The 17,983-nt window shown below is 42.4% G+C and overlaps 1 protein-coding gene across 1 annotated transcript in view; it reads right to left on the reverse strand.

Annotated features, from left to right (window-relative positions):
- Positions 1–17,305, reverse strand: part of LOC139446798 (germinal-center associated nuclear protein-like) — a 45,305-nt gene extending 28,000 nt beyond the window's left edge. The window contains exons 1-11 of the mRNA XM_071228127.1: positions 17,175–17,305; positions 13,012–14,661; positions 11,679–11,768; positions 9,899–10,063; positions 8,141–8,361; positions 5,124–5,295; positions 3,468–3,692; positions 2,852–2,941; positions 1,418–1,560; positions 1,166–1,234; positions 266–415 (exon numbers count right to left, since the gene is read on the reverse strand). Coding sequence (XP_071084228.1) covers positions 266–415; positions 1,166–1,234; positions 1,418–1,560; positions 2,852–2,941; positions 3,468–3,692; positions 5,124–5,295; positions 8,141–8,361; positions 9,899–10,063; positions 11,679–11,768; positions 13,012–14,629 — 2,943 coding nt within the window. The 5' untranslated portion in view covers positions 14,630–14,661; positions 17,175–17,305. The remainder of the gene's footprint in view (positions 1–265; positions 416–1,165; positions 1,235–1,417; positions 1,561–2,851; positions 2,942–3,467; positions 3,693–5,123; positions 5,296–8,140; positions 8,362–9,898; positions 10,064–11,678; positions 11,769–13,011; positions 14,662–17,174) is intronic.
- Positions 17,306–17,983: the final 678 nt, after the last annotated feature.

Genomic DNA, 17,983 nt, shown 5'->3' on the forward strand with positions numbered 1-17,983 from the left:
AAACTAGTGACGTGAGGGCAGGTCGCAGCCTTTAGTTGTACATGAACTATGGATATCATTGTGTTCACATACTGGAAGGAACACAGGCCAGGCAAGGAACAATTACAAAAGACACTGAAGATGACATAGCCAAGAATTAAGATCATGTATGTTGTTACAGTTAACAAATGCATTAACCATGATTACAAAGAAACAAGCAATCGCCACACAACCGTTTGTCTGAAGAACAAATGACTTTCAGTGACTGGTAACCTTCGCCACAAACCTTCCTGATTCCTCGTGTTCTGTCCCACAGGAAGCCATACCAGTCCATCCAGCGTCCGTCCGTCCCCTTGTCCGCGATCTCCGTCAGCAGGTAGTCCATGGTGCGCACCAACACGGGGATCGGGCGCAGCTCGTGGGGCAGGGGCTCGTCCTGAAACACACACAGTCAACACAGGCTCATCCTCCCTTACCCATAATGCTATTTTACAGGACATAATCACGGTTTTCCATGACACACAAATGTGCATCCAGTTAGCACAAATGTAGAAAATAGGAGCTGAAAAATAATATACTGTGTCTTTATGGACGCACAATAATATTCAGAATGCACCTACAGCGTATCAAGAGCAGTTATAGGTGTCTGTCATTTCATCCATCAATCATGACCACTGTCCACTTGATCATTGATTCATTCCAGGTTATAGTATTTATCAAAATGTACATAACACTACACAATTCCACTACTTTACTTGACCCTCACATTGCCTACCAGGGACTCTTAAAGCTATTTAATAGGGGTCACCTGGACCCCCAATTTTGTAAGGCAGGTAAAACCCTGCATTGTCATTTGCAGAAAAACCAAGGTCTGTCACAGCGATTTATCCTGGATTACAAATTAAGTGCCCTTGGGATATGATGACATGCATCAGCCAAGTCAGTGAGCCTGACCACCCCACCCCTTAATCACCTCTTTACAGGCATGGGTCGCTAACCCAGATCTTCACAGGGGTGTAGATATGTAGTGAGTGAGTGCAGTTTTAAGCCGGTTTTAGCAATATTCCAGCAATTTCAAGGCGTGGGACACCAGAAATTGGCTTCGAACCAGGGTGTTAGGGCTGATGAATGAACACTTTAACCACTAGGCTACCCCAACGCCCTGTAAATGAGTAGAGTTCCCTACCTGATCTGCCGACGATCTGCTATACTCTTTCACAACACGGGAGTGATCTGCGCGGGGATTCTGACCGGGCTGTCGGGAAATAGCCAAAAAACACAGCTGTATTCACAAGTGAAAGATCAACCCTAAAACAACATTCTATTATAACAAAACATAGACTTTTATATCATAAAAAAATCATGTTTTGAAATATATATTGCCCCAATGTTGATTAAACATGTGATTTGAAAAGATAATGAAAATCTAAACACTCACGATGTTCTCAGATCCAGGAACATACTCAAACATGGCGAGTCGGCGCTTCTCCTCCCTGTCATACCTCTCCTTCTCCGGACACATGTCCATACACGTCCCCACGAACGCCCGCGCTGTGGCCAGGTTGGACTGCTTCGTGCGTCCTGGAGTGATGGATCAACACACACATTGTAGGTACCAGGGATAGAAAGTTTGCAAGCCTGAGTCAGTTTGTCTAATGTTTAAGGTACCCTGATGGCACAATTTCAGGCTATTAATAGGTTGCCTTTACCTTGATTATCACTATTAGGGCTTTAAAATGTCACAGCTTAATTTCTTCCCAGAGAATTCCCATTATTTTTTTGGCCCATTCATGCTTTCAGCCAGTGATTATTGGATTTTCAAAACACCCCACCTCACTACCATACACCCACCTCACTACCAAACACCCCACCTCACTACCAAACACCCCACCTCACTACCAAACATTCCACTTCACTACCAAACATCCCACCTCACTACCAAACATTCCACCTCACTACCAAACACCCCACCTCACTACCAAACATTCCACCTCACTACCAAACACCCCACCTCACTACCAAACACCCCATCTCATTACCAAACATTCCACCTCACTACCAAACACACCACCTCACTACCAAACATCCCACCTCACTACCAAACACACCACCTCACTACCAAACACCCAACCTCACTACCAAACACACCACCTCACTACCAAACACCCAACCTCACTACCAAACATTCCACCTCACTACCAAACACCCCATCTCATTACCAAACATTCCACCTCACTACCAAACACACCACCTCACTACCAAACATCCCACCTCACTACCAAACACACCACCTCACTACCAAACATCCCACCTCACTACCAAACACACCACCTCACTACCAAACACCCAACCTCACTACCAAACACGCCACCTCATCAGTTGATGGTCCCCAAGTACCTACAGACAAGTACCTTCAGTGTGACGACAGTTAACACACAAAAACAGTAAAATGAGAGACAGTTGGTAACAATGAAATCTGAGTTCCATGCAGGTCGGACCAGAGCTATTAACTACTTATAATATTCTGTTTTCCAACTATTCCATCACAGTTCCTCTCAGTATGAGGGGGCACTGGTGGCCCAGTAGTCTAAGGCGCCACGATTCGCTGTGCAGAGTTGCATCCCTTGGGCACGCCAGAAACCTATGATTGTGGGTTCGAATCTGGGTTCGCCCCGATTATGTTTCTAGGTTTGTCAGCACCATACCCGTGCTCATGGGTTTCACCGAAGTGGTAAACGTCTGCATCACTTCAGGCTTTCCTCCCACATTAAGCTGACATGCCGCGATATAACTGGAATACTGTTAAAAGCGGCGTTAAACCCAACTCACTCACTCACTCACTCACTCACTCACTCTCAGCATGGCGACCCACCTTCCCGGATGAACTTGTCCCGCTGGTCCAGAATCTTGATCATGTCATGGACATTCTTGGCCACAGCGGTGCGGAGGCTGCTCAGCGACACTGCGGACACACAGAGAGAGTGACTCTTCAGCTCTTCATGGGTGCTATCTCGCTGACTTGACCACTGACCTCATAGTATTGGACAAATGAATTCCCCAGGTCACAAGGAATAAGTCCATTGTATTTAATGTCATTAATATTTGCACCAAATTCAAGAGAACGTGTTAGAAAAGTACTTTCCACAATTTACCTCTTAGGTGACCTTGACATTTGTGTGTGTGTGTGTTGTTGTTGTTGTTTTTGTTGTTGTGTGTGTGTTGATTTGGGGTGTTTGTCTGTCTGTGTCTCTGTCTGTCTGTCTGTGTCTTTGTCTGTCCGTCTGTGTCTACGTAGATAATCAACTGGGCAACTACAGGGATTGATAGTGTGAACCACATCCAAGCATTTGCCACCTTCTTATCCATCAGACAGCACAATTGCAATCAAAATACATGTCAACTATTTTCATACTATTTTTGGCTTTTAATGGGTTGCCATAATTTCCTTTGTGTGTGAGACTTTGGTTGAGACGTCAAGCTACAATCACCTGTGTCAGAAATGGTCTTGGTGGGGCTGGGTTTGGGGGAGGTCCGACTTGGGCTGTGGCTTGACGTGGCTCCATGTCTCTCATAGCTTGCTGGTGACGGGTCTCGTGGGAGGGCGACCTTCTTGCTGACCGCTCTCTGTATGTCCCTCGTCCCAGCCATACTGCTCAGTTCATCATCCACCTCATCCTCATCCCACTTGGACTTCTTGACACTCTTACCTTCAACTGCAGAGAGAGCACAGATGTCAATTCCATACTTAATACAAACACCACACACATAGTGTCACACAAGGCTAGAGCAACATTCATGCTCTGTTTGGTTATTGTTTAACGCCGCACTCAGCAATATTCCAGCTCAATGATGGCAGACTGTAAATATTCAAGTCTGGAATAGACAATCCAGTGATTGACATCATGAGCATCAATCATGGCAATAGGGATATGATGTCATGCATCAACCAAGTCAGTGAGCCTGACCACCCGATCCTGTTCGCCTCTTACGACAAATGTGAGTCATTGAGTTTGTGCGTCAATCAGCGTTTGTCCAGCTGTATCACATCAGTCTCTAACATCAAACAATAGTTATCATTGTTAATAATTCAAGGAATACTACCTCTATTACATCATTGCCAAATTCCTGAATTGTGGCTGTCAATCACACGATGAAGATTTTTCAACAGACTGACACACAGCCATGGAGCCATCAACACAGTGAAAATAAAGTGACACCCTCATCTGTGATGTCTCTGATCATAACAGTGAAACCCTCATCTGTGTAATCTCTGATCATAATAGTGAAACCCTCACCAGTGTTGCTGATCATAATAGTGAAACCCTCACCTGTCATGTCTCTGATCATAATAGTGAAACCCTCACCTGTGTTGTCTTTGATCATAATAGTGAAACCCCCACCTGTGATGTCTCTGATCATAATAGTGAAACCCTCACCTGTGTTGTCTCTGATCATAATAGTGAAACCCCCACCTGTGATATCACTGATCGTAATTGTGAAACCCTCACCTGTGTTGCCTCTGATCATAATAGTGAAACCCTCAACTGTGTTGTCTCTGATCATAATAGTGAAACCCTCACCTGTGTTGTCACTGATCGTAATAGTGAAACCCTCACCTGTGTTGTCTCTGATCGTAATAGTGAAACTCTCACCAGTTTCGCTGATGACAGTGAAACCCTCACCAGTGTCGCTGATCATAACAGTGAAACCCTCACCAGTTTCGCTGATCATAATAGTGAAACCCTCACCAGTTTTGCTGATCATAATAGTGAAACCCTAACAAGTGTCACTGATTGTAATAGTGAAACCCTCACCTTTGTCACTGTTTATAACAGTGAAACCCTCACCAGTTTCGCTGATCATAATAGTGAAACCCTCACCAGTTTTGCTGATCATAATAGTGAAACCCTAACAAGTGTCACTGATTGCAATGGTGAAACCCTCACCTTTGTCACTGTTTATAACAGTGAAACCCTCACCAGTTTCGCTGATCATAATAATGAAACCCTCACCAGTGTTGCTGATTGTAATAGTGAAACCCTCACCTTTGTTGTTGCTGATCATAATGAAACCCTCACTTGTGTTGCTGATTGCAACAGTGTAATCCTAACCAGTGGTGTTGATCAAAATAGTGAAACCCTCACCTGTGTTGTCGCTGATCATAACAGGTGATGTCTCAGACCCCTCTGGTGAAGTTGCAGATGTGATTGACGTTGACCTCGCAACACCAGGAGAGTGGGAACTCCAGAAGATCTGCATCGGTGGGATGCCCTTTGCCAGAACTCTTCCACGAGACTTGGCCTCGGCAGCAGTTTTCTGAAATTAAAGAGAAACTTCAGTGTATATTTCAAGGTGACTGAGAAGGGTGTTACGTCACTTCTAGCATTATTCCAAATAGATCGGATCATGAGACACCAGCAACACCACCACACACTTCTAGGTCCCAGAACCTATTACATACCACCACACACTTCTAGGTCCCAGAACTTATTCCATACCATAACAACCCTTCTAGGTCCCAGAACTTATTCCATACCACCACACACTTCTAGGTCCCAGAACCTATTCCATACCACCACACACTTCTAGGTCCCAGAACTTATTCCATACCACCACACACTTTTAGGTCCCGTGAAGATTCCAGGGTAGAATAGGTCTCCAGCAACCCATGCTTGCCGTAACAGGCCACCAACGGGGTTGGGTGGTCAGGCTTGCTGACTTGGTCGATGCATGTCATCGATCCCAATTGCGTGGATCGATGCTCATGATATTAATCACTGAATTGTCTGGTCCAGACCGCCGTCAAATAGCTGGAATATTGCTGAGTGTGGCATTAAACAACCAACCAATCTAGGTCCCAGAACTTAATGAACATGAGCATCGATCCACGCAATTGGGATGCTATGACATGCATCAACCAAGTCAGTGCGCCTGACCACCCAATCCCGTTAGTCGCCTCTTACAACAAGCATAGTCACCTTTTACGGCAAACATTGGTTGCTGAAGACCTATTCTACCACGGATCTTCACGAGTCTAATGTCCGATATTGACATCTTGGGATATTGACGTGCCCCCCTAGATTTTTATTGGAAAACAGTTTTATTTGAATCAGGTTGGGGACAAGTGATACTTGAACACTCTCTCCGGGGCAGGAGAGTTAACTGACAAAAGTCCAGTTTCCAAATCTTCATCTAAATGGGGATGCTTAAAGGTTTTGCTTGAATTTCATCGCTGATGTGTGTTTTACACGGAGCTGTCTAACAGTACAGTGTTTCCCTAGTCAGCACAGTAATACAGTAAACTATGTTTATAACAAACACACTTATAACGAACTGACGGATATGACGGACTTATTGTTTTGTTCCGGCCATTTGCTGTATATATGTTTTATAACAAACTACAGTGTTCCCTCATTATTGCGCCCTTCAATATAGCGTTAAATCGGTTAGAGCGCGACGTAAAGCATGGCTCCCAAAATTTACAAACATTTTCAATGAACTCAAGTTTTCCAACTAACTCACCTTTATAATTAACAGCAACCACGGTCAGATTACCGCTATTGACGCCTTGAAACGAACTTTAGTTGCAAGAGAATGGATACACATATCATAAATGCCGTACCATGACTCACTAAAACTTCTATTTGAGGCAGTTTGACAATTAAATGTCAACATAAGTTTGTTATACCTGTTTATTCATCTGAAGGGATACGATGTGTTGGGGTTTTTTAAAGCGCATATAAATACTTGATAAATCATTTTTCACACTATGAATCATAAACAACTTCTATTCTAATCTTTTTTAAAAAAGAAAACGTGCAACGAAGATCGTGTTAGGTAGGCAGACCATGTATACCAGCCTGTATACTGTTTTGTTGGTCATAAACCACCTACGACTCGACCTTCATTAAACCGCTGATCATCTATAACGCTCATCAATTATTTGGACCCCGAAGGTAGTGTTGTAGCGAGGAATCACTGTACCACTAGGGGTCCCTTTGAGTTTGGTATAACCATAGTTTACTGTACTAGACAACAAATAATCCAAACTACTGAGGTTGATATCCACTTATGGACACACAAACAATCCAAACACCCTGGCAAATTTCCTCAGTCCTCATTATACCTTAACTATTGGGCTGTTTGGCAAGGACTACAGGACTGGTGCCAATTTCTAACTCTGATATGGTTCGCATTTTGTGTGTTCATGTGCTTCGTTCAGTTTCTACATGGAGAGGTTTAGTTTAATTGAAATAGAAAACTTATTTCTGTGTGAACATAATTTGACTGTGTTATTATTAGGGTTGGGAAATGGACCAAAAAGTGTATTGCGATATATTGCAATATTTCAAAAACATATTGCAATATTATTGCAATAATATATTGGGAAACAATTTCTACCAAGGGAAAAGCTTTTTTCATATCCCTTTGACAAATATTAATATGAAAGCTGCAATGTTAACAATTTGGTCAAAATTATGAACCAATTTTAATAAATTGTACTATTATTTTTATCTACAATTAAATAAAGAGTATGAAGCATTTGTTTTGTCTTTGTTTTGATTTAATAAGGTAAGACTATACATCATGGCATATACATGTCAGTCAAAGTCTCCAACCTTTTTCAATCACATTTGAATAATGTTAACTCTCTGAAACAGTTTGAAAAACAATGAAACATTAACATTAACATTAACATTAATTTGATAAGAATTATACATCATGACAAATTCCATGTCAGTCATTGTCTCTCATCAAACATTGTGAAAAAAAATTACACTCAATGTCAAAAGATTTTCCCTTTTTGTTCGGCACGATGTCAAAGGCGTCCGCCATGTTGGATAAACAATCAAGGGAAGTAACTCTAGTTCCAAGTTGTCAGCAACGTTCGTTCCCGATGATTTCCGATTGTAAAATACATATTTTTATCAGGTGGTGTTTGAATATTTAAGGAAAATCTGATACGCCACAAATGTATCGCGATACGTATCGTGATGAATTTGTATTGCAATATACCGGTATACCGATAAAACCGCACATCCCTAGTTATTATGATTTTAACCTTGCCATTGACACTCATATGTCAGAAATCTCAAGCCTGGGAACGTCTGTAAAACTTCAAAACAGAATTCTGAAAGGCAATGACAGACTCTGAACTTACATGGTCATGGAAGTGAATGGTGGCAGATTTCTTGTTGACATTTGGGAACACCTTGGACACGGAGCCGTACTTGGAGAAATGTTTACGCAGAATGGAGCCCTTGTTGAACTTGGTGGGGACGTTCTTACAGATGATGGCAATCTTGGACATCACATCCTCCGCTACTGATGGCAGTCTACGCAGCCTCATTGTGGTGCTGGATCTTGACTCACGACTTCCTTCTACAGCAAGAACTTCCAGTAAATATATGCACTACATGAACAAGGCAATCATTTGCTTATAGCAGAGTAAGTGAGTGAGTATGGTTTTACGCCGCTTTTAGCAATATTCAAGCAACATCACGGTGGGGGACGCCAGAAATGGGCTTCACACATTGTACCCATGTCGGGAATCAAACCTGGGTCTTCAGCGTGACGAACGAACGCTATTCCAGAGTGAGCAGGGAGCGAGTTTCATGTTAGTGGCATTCAGTGATACAATATTCATCCATTGATGTTGTAAGAAAATTAGATCAATACCAATCAAACAATTCTTTTCCAGTTTTATTAAGTCAGGAGAATTTTTTCATAAAAATCAGTGCTATATAGCAGTTGAATGAGTGAGTGAATATTTATTTACAATAATTACAAGAAGACAAAGTCATCAAAATCCCCCGCCCATTGTCCAATCTTAAAGACAATGATATATGCAATCAAATGTGACAAATTCTCAGTTTGTCCACCTGCTTGTGGCAGACATCTTCCCGAGGCAAGGGAGTTAACTGACTATAAAAGTCCAGTTTCCACCCTTGCCGAACAAGGGTAGTATTATGGAGTTACATTTTGGCTGGACTAACGAGTCTATGCATAGTCCAATCAAAATCGCGCACCAAAATCGAAATCCGGTTCGTACACTGTCGTACAGATTTCGGTCAATTGCAGGATTTGCATAGCATGTTCACCGCCAACTTGTTGTCAGCAGATATTTTCCCAATGATTTCATGTTTCTAATCAAGGTGCTCACGTGATTTAATGCATTTAGCGATGTAAGACCCGTTTTATCAGAATATAGATGTTGATTGTCGATCAGATCTAACTGACCGGGCACCATCAATTTTGTTTTTAAGCAAACGCAAGTGATACAAACACGAGGTCAACTACATCACAGTTCAAGTATTATACCGCTCAAACAAAGTTGGCAGGTGATACAGAACTGAAACGGGCTCCGTTCATCATCCATCATGTTTTGTTTCCAGATCAGAACTTAGAAACCATAAGAAATAACTTTACAAAACTTGGTACACACACTCACCATATGGTGTAGATGTGCCTTTTGCAACTTAGTATTCACTTAATTATTATCCCCCGCCCAGTTATCATGGTTATATTACGGCGTGTCAGCTTGATGTCAGCCTGAAGTGATGCAGGTCTCAGATGTTTACCACTTCGTTGAAACCCACAAGCACGGGTATGGTGCTGACAAATCTAGAAACATAATCGGGGCAAACCGGGATTCGAACTCACCATCATAGGTTTCTGGCATGCCCAAGGGACAAAACTCTGCACAGCGAATTGCAGCGCCGCAGACGACTGGGCCACCCGTGCCCCCCAGTCCGATAGTGGGCAACACCTAATTATCTTTTGTTCATAGAAACAAACGAAAATAAATTGCTTGGATAGCCAATGAAATTGCATGAAATTAGTTGCCTAATTAACCTTGAAAAGTACTGGAATATCTCTTATCTTATCAGTGTGGACTGTCAGCGATTGATTCACATACCCTGTCCTGGCTCCACGTCCTGGCCCCTCGATCTGGAAGTGGATGGATGGGGTTCTGTCCTGTCACTCACAGAGGGGCGGGGCTCTGTCCTGTCACTCCTCATGCCCCGCCCGCCCAGACCACCCAAAGCACTGGAAAACAGGCTCCGGCCTCTCTTTGAGGTACCTGAACAAAAAATCAAGTGTTGTTTCTTATCAAGGATGCAATATTGGCAATCAAAAGCACAGATCTGTATCCAAATCAGACTGCAGCCTTGAAACATGACCATAAATCTGACACATCATTCAAGCTGGGACCAGCTGATATTATTTTCTGGTACATTCTGGTACATTCCAGTACATACAGGTACATACAGGTCTGATCAGGTGTTCTGTAATCACAATCACAATTGATGATTCTTGTCCAAGTTTTACAATTTGTGTCATTGATATTACTGACACTGCTTATGGCTAAGTTTTGTGATGGCAACAATGTAAGTTTTTTAATACCAATCCAAATTTGTTACCTTTTTGGATTTGGGTCGACAAAACACAACATCCTATCAAATAACATGCTTCAATGTCTTCACTAGGTTCGTTTGTTTGTTGTTTAACGCCTCACTCACCAATATTCAAGCTATATACATGATATGACAACAGCCGGTGAATAATCGTCTTGACCAGACAATCAAGTGATTGATGTTGTGAGCATCGATCAACGCCTACATATTATCAAGACAATCAAGTCACGGAGTCTGACTACCCTATCTATTTGGTGGCCTGGTGAGACCTGCACAAGTTGCTGGGGACCAAATCTGACCCAGAATCCCTACAGGAGGTCTTCACTTAGGAATAAACATACTTTACTGGACATGCTGGAGCATTCTTATTGCTAAAAGTGACAATTCATCTTGAAATTGGTTGCTTCATTTTATAATTGCGTTTGCTCCTAACCATGCTAACAGGAAAACAACATCAAGAATGAGGTGCCTTTGGAACACAATTCCTACTCCCTGTATCTTTAGCTACGAAATCCTACTTATGTACTGCTTTGATTTTACCATGCTTACTGATATCCAGTGGTCACTGGTATATAATGTAAATCTTGATATTAATGCGAGCGTGAATTAAATGTGGAAAATGCGAGTGGTCTTTGCTCGCATTATTAAACATAACATTCATATCAACAATAAGACATTTTTGATAGCAGAAATACCAACTTAGACATACGCTGAAAACAAACAACTATGTATTCCACATCAATGTTTACTGAGCAGCGCTTGTAACATGTATATAAATAATGTCATTCAAACGCTAATTACATCCTGTGAATTGTCACTGCTGGGGTCAAGACAAGCGTTCTACTCACTTATGTCATCACTGATCATACCCGCAAGTCCAGACAGACACCACCCACGCAACATGGTGTCTTTGTTCTTTGCGACTGCATCAAAGGCCGACACGAGCCAACACGCATGTATTGTTTTAGCGGAAGTACACTACTCAGTGCTAATAAGCGGTGCTATTTGCTGTGTGATTGGATTAATGTAATGTTGGATTAAGGTGAGGATTCAAACCTTCCCTTACAAAATGTCTTAAAAACAGGAAAGGGACACGGCTCCAACTCTGCACAGCGAATTGCGGTATGTTTGACAACAAGGCATGGTGATACTTAGACACACTGTACATTCTTTCATTTTCATGACATCTGTGGCTGTGACATAGTAAACTCTGCCCCAGACAGAAACTATGTCACAGATGTGAGAATCGTTCCTGGTTGTACCAAATACACATATACTTACTCTCGTCATCTCTTCGAATGCTCCTCTTCCTGTTCCTATCTTCCTCCATCACAGTCTCTCGTTCCTCCCCTCCAAACAGACGACTGCTGCCTGTAAACAAGTCCATGTTACCATGGTTACTGCAGACTAGACTGGAGTCTACAAGCCTGGGATTGTCATTTGACAGGATTTGGACTAGACCAGGCAGATCTTAGTGTTATTGTGTGGACTGTTATAAACAACTTGAACCAGGCCAAAGTACATCTTACTAGACTCGGTCTTCGGACTAGTGGCTAAATCCACAGACTGCATCTTCCCGAGGCAAGGGAGTTAACTGACTATGTAGTCCAGTTTCCACATTTGCTGAGCTGGGCTTGAATAATGAAGTAATATTGTTTGGCTGGACTAACGAGTCTAATAAGTCTATCCATAGTCCAATAGAAATCATGTAACGAAATCGACATCTGGTTCGTAAATTGCCAACTGGGTGTTGACAGATATTTTCCAAATCTTTTCATGTTTTTGATCAAGATGCTCACGTGATTTTTCAGGTACTTCGTGAAGTAAGACCCGTTTTGTTACAACATAGATGTTAATTATCGATGAGATCGTCTTGACTGGGTGACAGCATTTTATTGGAAGCGCATGCAAGTGATATGAGAGGTGGAATCTGATTGGTCAATAGGAGGGACATAGAAGGGGCATTACTCGTAATAGCCACCATAGGCGCTACAATCGAGCACCGAAATTTCAGCCTAGTTCAGCAATGGCAGAAACTGGACTTCAATAGTCAGTTTACCCTGCCTCGGGAAGATGACAGATTGTTACTGGCCATGCTCACAGCACCCACAGAGAGAAGCTGAACAAATACGGTACGTCTGTTTGTCAGACATTGTTGCAGCTTTCCAGTGATGGCTAAGTTAGTAAGTTCCAACACAGTACAAGAAAACAGAATTAATCAGGCTGATGAAGAGACAGAAGAGAAACACATACTGATTCTCTAAAATTCACACATTCATCTTCATTATCAATTACCTAAAGCAACCATTCACATCTATCTACATGATGTAAGATATTCTGTATCAATTTAAAGTCAATTGTGTCCAATATACCTACCAACTCATAACCATGACAGTCAGATGAAAACAAAATTATGTTGAAATAATATATCACATGTATAATATGTGATGGATCAAGAATATTTTGGGGGAATATTTCTTTGTTGTGAAGACTTCAAGACTGAGCACATAATATTATAAAAAGCAAAATATTCATCACTGTTCATGATTCCTTAATTCTTTTGTTCGGCAAGCAATAAAGTGATGCTAAAATTTCCAATCAATGACAACCCTACCTGATTCCTTCCTTATCGGAGCACCAAACAGTCCTCCTTCTGATCTCGGTTTCTCAGATTCACGGAACACTGATGCTGTGGACTTGAACGTCGTCTTCCCAAACAATGTCTTGGCTCCAGGCTTTGTTTCCCCTGTTTCATCATCTGGACCGGACTGACCCCCGGACCTTCCCCCCGTGACGGGAGACCCCCCTGTGCTTCCTGCCCCACCCATGAACACCTTACTGCTGCCAAACACACTTGAGATCGGCTTGCTTGAAGTAGCCTGACTTGCACTCGAGGTGTGCGACAGAGGAGCTTGCTCCATTACGAGGTCAGTGGAAGGAAGGTCCGATTTCTTCCCAAACAGTCGACCACTGCTGCTTGAACCTGCAGATTTGAACAGATTCTCAGAGGTCCCTTTAGCACTTGTTTTGGCTCCAAATAAAGTGCCACTCCCTTTCCCGGCGCCACCAAATGTTGGGGATGCCCTGGTGGAGCTTGGAGCTCTGAATACTGAGGAAGAATCTTTCTTCGCACCTCCGAATACACTTCCTGAATCAGAATGGCCGAAGACTGCAGTTGACTCTTTCTTGGCACCAAAGACAGAGGACTGGGTGGCTGCTGAGAAGATGGAAGAGGTGACAGGTGGTCCTCCAAACACAGGCGAAAGAGATTTACCAGTTGTCGTGGCAACACCAAAACCTGATCTGTCGGATGCATTAGTGGTTGCACCAAATACTGCTTTTGAAGAACTTCCACCAAATACAGAACTCTTTCCACCAAAGGCAGATGACGTAGGGGTTGTCGATGTTCCAAATGCTGATGTCTGGAAGGTTGAGGCTGCTGTCACCTTCGAGTCCTTGGCACCAAACATGCCCCCGCTGCTCCCAAACCCTGACCCAGCCACCGCCCCTTGAGCATGCTGTGAAGAAAATCCACCTGATGTGGTTTGAGATGACCCCTGATTCCCACTTTGTCCAAAGACTGATGATGTTGCGAACGGGTTGGACTGGGATGCGGCAGATGCAGCTCCTGAAGTGGCCATGAAAATATTTGACTGAGCTGTGGTGCTTGCTGAGGTCTGCCCAAAGCCAGTTGGTTGGCTTTGACCAAAAACATTTGACTGAGTTTGGCCAAAACCACTTGATTGGCTCTGGCCAAAACCAGAAGCTGGTGGTTGTCCAAAAACTGATGGCGTCTGTGTTTGACTCGGAGTCTGACCGAAACCTGAAGAAGAGCTCTGTCCAAAAACAGATGTCTGAGTAAGTCCTGGATTTTGACCAAAGCCTGTTGATAAGCTCTGTCCGAACACCGCTGTCGTTTGTGTAGGTGCTGGATTTTGACCAAAGCCTGTTGATGAGCTCTGTCCAAACACAGATGTTGTTTGTGTGGGTGCTGGATTTTGGCCAAAACCTGTTGATGCTCTCTGTCCAAACACAGATGTTGTTTGTGTGGGTGCTGGATTTTGACCAAAGCCTGTCGATGAGCTTTCTCCGAAAACGGACGATTGTGTGGAGTTGGATGCCTGAGTCTGTCCAAACATGGAAGACTGTGTCTGGCCAAAGCCTGTCTGCTTCATCTGTCCAAAGGGATTTGTCTGACCAAAGCCAGAACCAGATTGGCCAAATCCACTCATCTTGGAATGGTCTTGACTTACAAGCACTTCCTCTGCAAACACAGATTTATTAACCGTTATAAATCATAGCATTCACATGAACATTCATTATTACATTACATATCATATGGTCATGCTGGTAGGACTGCACCGTATTACCACTATAGCGGTATACAGCAGTACATTTTTAAAACAGTACGTACTCCAATATTTTTTCTGTGTTCCAGTATATGACATTTATCTTTTACAAATTTCATTATTTCTATCGTTTAATCTAAAATCTACCCTGAAATTTATTCACAAATGATGTTTCCCTCCAAACTTGATTGACAAAACAGAGAAAACATTGATGTGATTTTTCCCTCAGATTGTTATCTCCCCTGTATCCATGACAACACAATGACATCTGACCATGCTAACTTTGACATCGTCGTAAACAACACGGGGGAAAACGTGTTCCAGTGTTTATTTATTAAATTGCTAGTAATATTTACTTTGGTACACAAAGAAATTAGAATTTACATGTACAATCAGTGTGAATCACTGTCAAACACTTCAGCTCCAAAAAATATTGCAATACGTATCGCAAAGAAGATACTTGCATTCCATTGCAGTACACACAGACCTATCATCTAGACTGGTCTCCAAACATGTCTCATATATTTGCTATAAAACATCAAAATACCATATCTTAATAGTTCCTCCGGAAAAGACCTGTCTGAAAGAGTGATTAACATAAACTCAGGGCTCGATTTAAGGAACTTGACTTGTACCAAGTACATGTTGACATAAAAGACAAGTTGCACCAGACAAAACCAGGTTGTATCCTGGTCAAATAAGAGGGATAGTATCTAATATAATTTATCACCACCAAATGAACAATACTTTGTGTTTTGGGTTGTTGTCTATAATCTAATGTCCTGTCTATAATCTAATGAAACCTAGTTGAAGTCCACATGGGAGTAATGCACTTTTTCTGACTTCAATTACCGCTGAGTGAAAGATCAATCTCATGTTGCATTCTTGTGAAGCTAAGCTAGGCTGATGAAATAATCTAAATAGCCAACATTTTACCACAGGACGACGGGAACTATCCTAAATTATAAGTGCTTCTTTACCAAGCAATCAGCACCGAAGTGTTTACCAACATGCCATTTTTCTCCTTGACACATGACAAAATTTAGATTTTCCTCAAATTACATTGGATTCAGATTATTTGTCAAAAGACATAGCAAACCCACACCCAAACTAAAAACTAACTCAAAGGATCGAAAAGGTATGCCTAACCTGAAGGATGACAAATTGATGATTGATTGGTTAAGTAGTACGTACCCAACCCTAAGAGACCAGATCAAAAGGTTGATATGGGATGCCTTTTTCAGAACGTTTAACTACAGAAGTTTATTTGCTTGCTGTTGAAAATGATTTGTAGGGGTTTTATAGATAAAAATCTGGGGAGTAGTGCACTTTACCGGGCGCACTTTTTCAGATCCAATTAGCGCTGTGGGGGCTCGAACGCGCTTCGCCGGCTCACCGGCTCTGCTAATTAATGCGTTAATTAGCCGACGCTCTACCACTGGACCACAAGCGCTATCACATGTAATCAGTGCTCGTTTAACAGGTCATTAGAATCCCCATTGACATGCATGTGTAATTCAGTAAACAATGAATTGCGCATGCGTGTGACGTCACTGCCCGCTCTCCCATTCATCTTTTCTTGAAACCACACCCGCAATTGTTTATGTCAACATGACCGACCAATGGGATTAACTGGATTAACGCTTGAAAAGGTAAGAATTTATGGCTAACCCTTGCCCAAAGCCAGCTGACCCTAATGACCGAAAAGGGGTTTTGGATCGTAAAGACGTGTAAGTTTCCCTAAGACCGAAAAACGGGTGTTGGATCGTAAAGTTGTGTAAGTTTCCCTAAGACCGAAAACGGGTGTTGGATTGTGAAGCGAGAGTCACCAGAGCGTGAGGCACGGTAACAGTATAACAAGACAGCTGTGGCACTATAGCGCGGTAATTGAGCGGATGGTAGAGCTCGGGCTGCGCCCGGTAAACTGCATTGTTGCCAAAATCTGTCTTTCAATTTACACACTGCACTAGAACAGGAAGACTATTGCGGGCATTGACAAAACCCTACCTTGCTAAAGGACTGGATATATTTAATGACAACACCTAACAGCATGAAAATAGGATCAGTTAAGTTTAGTTACTAATAATAACTATTTTAAACAAATCAGGAAAGTTGATTTTGTCGGATAGAAAGGTGCAGGGCCATTAACACCCCCACCCCTAAACTTGAATTTTATCCTAAATCGAACTTTTGAACCGGTCCCTAGGGAATGGTGTTTGATCGGAAAGGGGGTTAGGGTGGTAAACTTTCCGGTACGCCCGGTAAACCACACTGTTGTGTAGCTGAAATATTGCCAAAGTAAAGTTCTATTTCCATTTACAATGCCAAGCCGACCTAGAGTCCCATACGACAAATGTTGAATCAGTCACAGAGCAAGATGTTCCCGCTTCTGCGTTAAGCATGGAAGCTGTTATACACAGTTACTGACCAGGGACATCAGGCTTCGAGCGAATTACATCTACTCCGCATATCTTTTCTAGATTTTTCTCTGCGATACCCTACACATGCACATGTAACCAGTTAGAGAGTGAGTTTTCCCAGTGTGATTTTAAATAGACACCTTACGACTCAAAACTTCCGGTCTAAAATAACAGGCTCGCAGAAATGAGTAACATTTCGACTCAACTTGACCAGAATCAACACCTGCATACAGATTTGTACCCGCAATTTTACCAGAGTAATGCGACAACACATGGGCAAACCAAGAACTATTATTGCATGACCCAGAGATATCCCTTCAATATCCTACAAACGCAACTAAACCAGTCTAGCATATTTTAGGAACCAAAGCGGAGCTGTGTACCAAAACGGCTCCGAACAGATAAGGAACAAAGCAAGGTGCGAAAGATCGAATGGCAAAAAGTGTCCAACTAGGTCGAATACATATACATTCCTTGTTGTCTATATTGCTAAAATTAAGCGAGTTAATATAAACCCACATTCACACAATTCATGGTGACGTAACTCAAAGACCATTATTGGCGTAGCTCAGACGTCATTGTTGACACGTGTAACGGACTGCCGGATATGTGTATGCAGATTATAAGTTATCTGTAAGATATTTTATATAGTTTTGACTTTAATTGTACCTCATATGCTGCAGCTAGCCATTCTCTGTATTATGGAGTGTATCATATATCTGCCTATAAAGCGACGAGCATGCATGTGTGTGTGGCTGCGTGTACTAGTCCGGACTAATGCCGATTTCATAGTGCTAGCCCAACGAGATACCATGCC

This window comes from Haliotis cracherodii, unplaced genomic scaffold, assembly GCF_022045235.1.
Source record: "Haliotis cracherodii isolate W230 unplaced genomic scaffold, xgHalCrac1.p SCAF_6, whole genome shotgun sequence".
Classification (NCBI taxonomy): Eukaryota; Metazoa; Mollusca; class Gastropoda; order Lepetellida; family Haliotidae; genus Haliotis; species Haliotis cracherodii.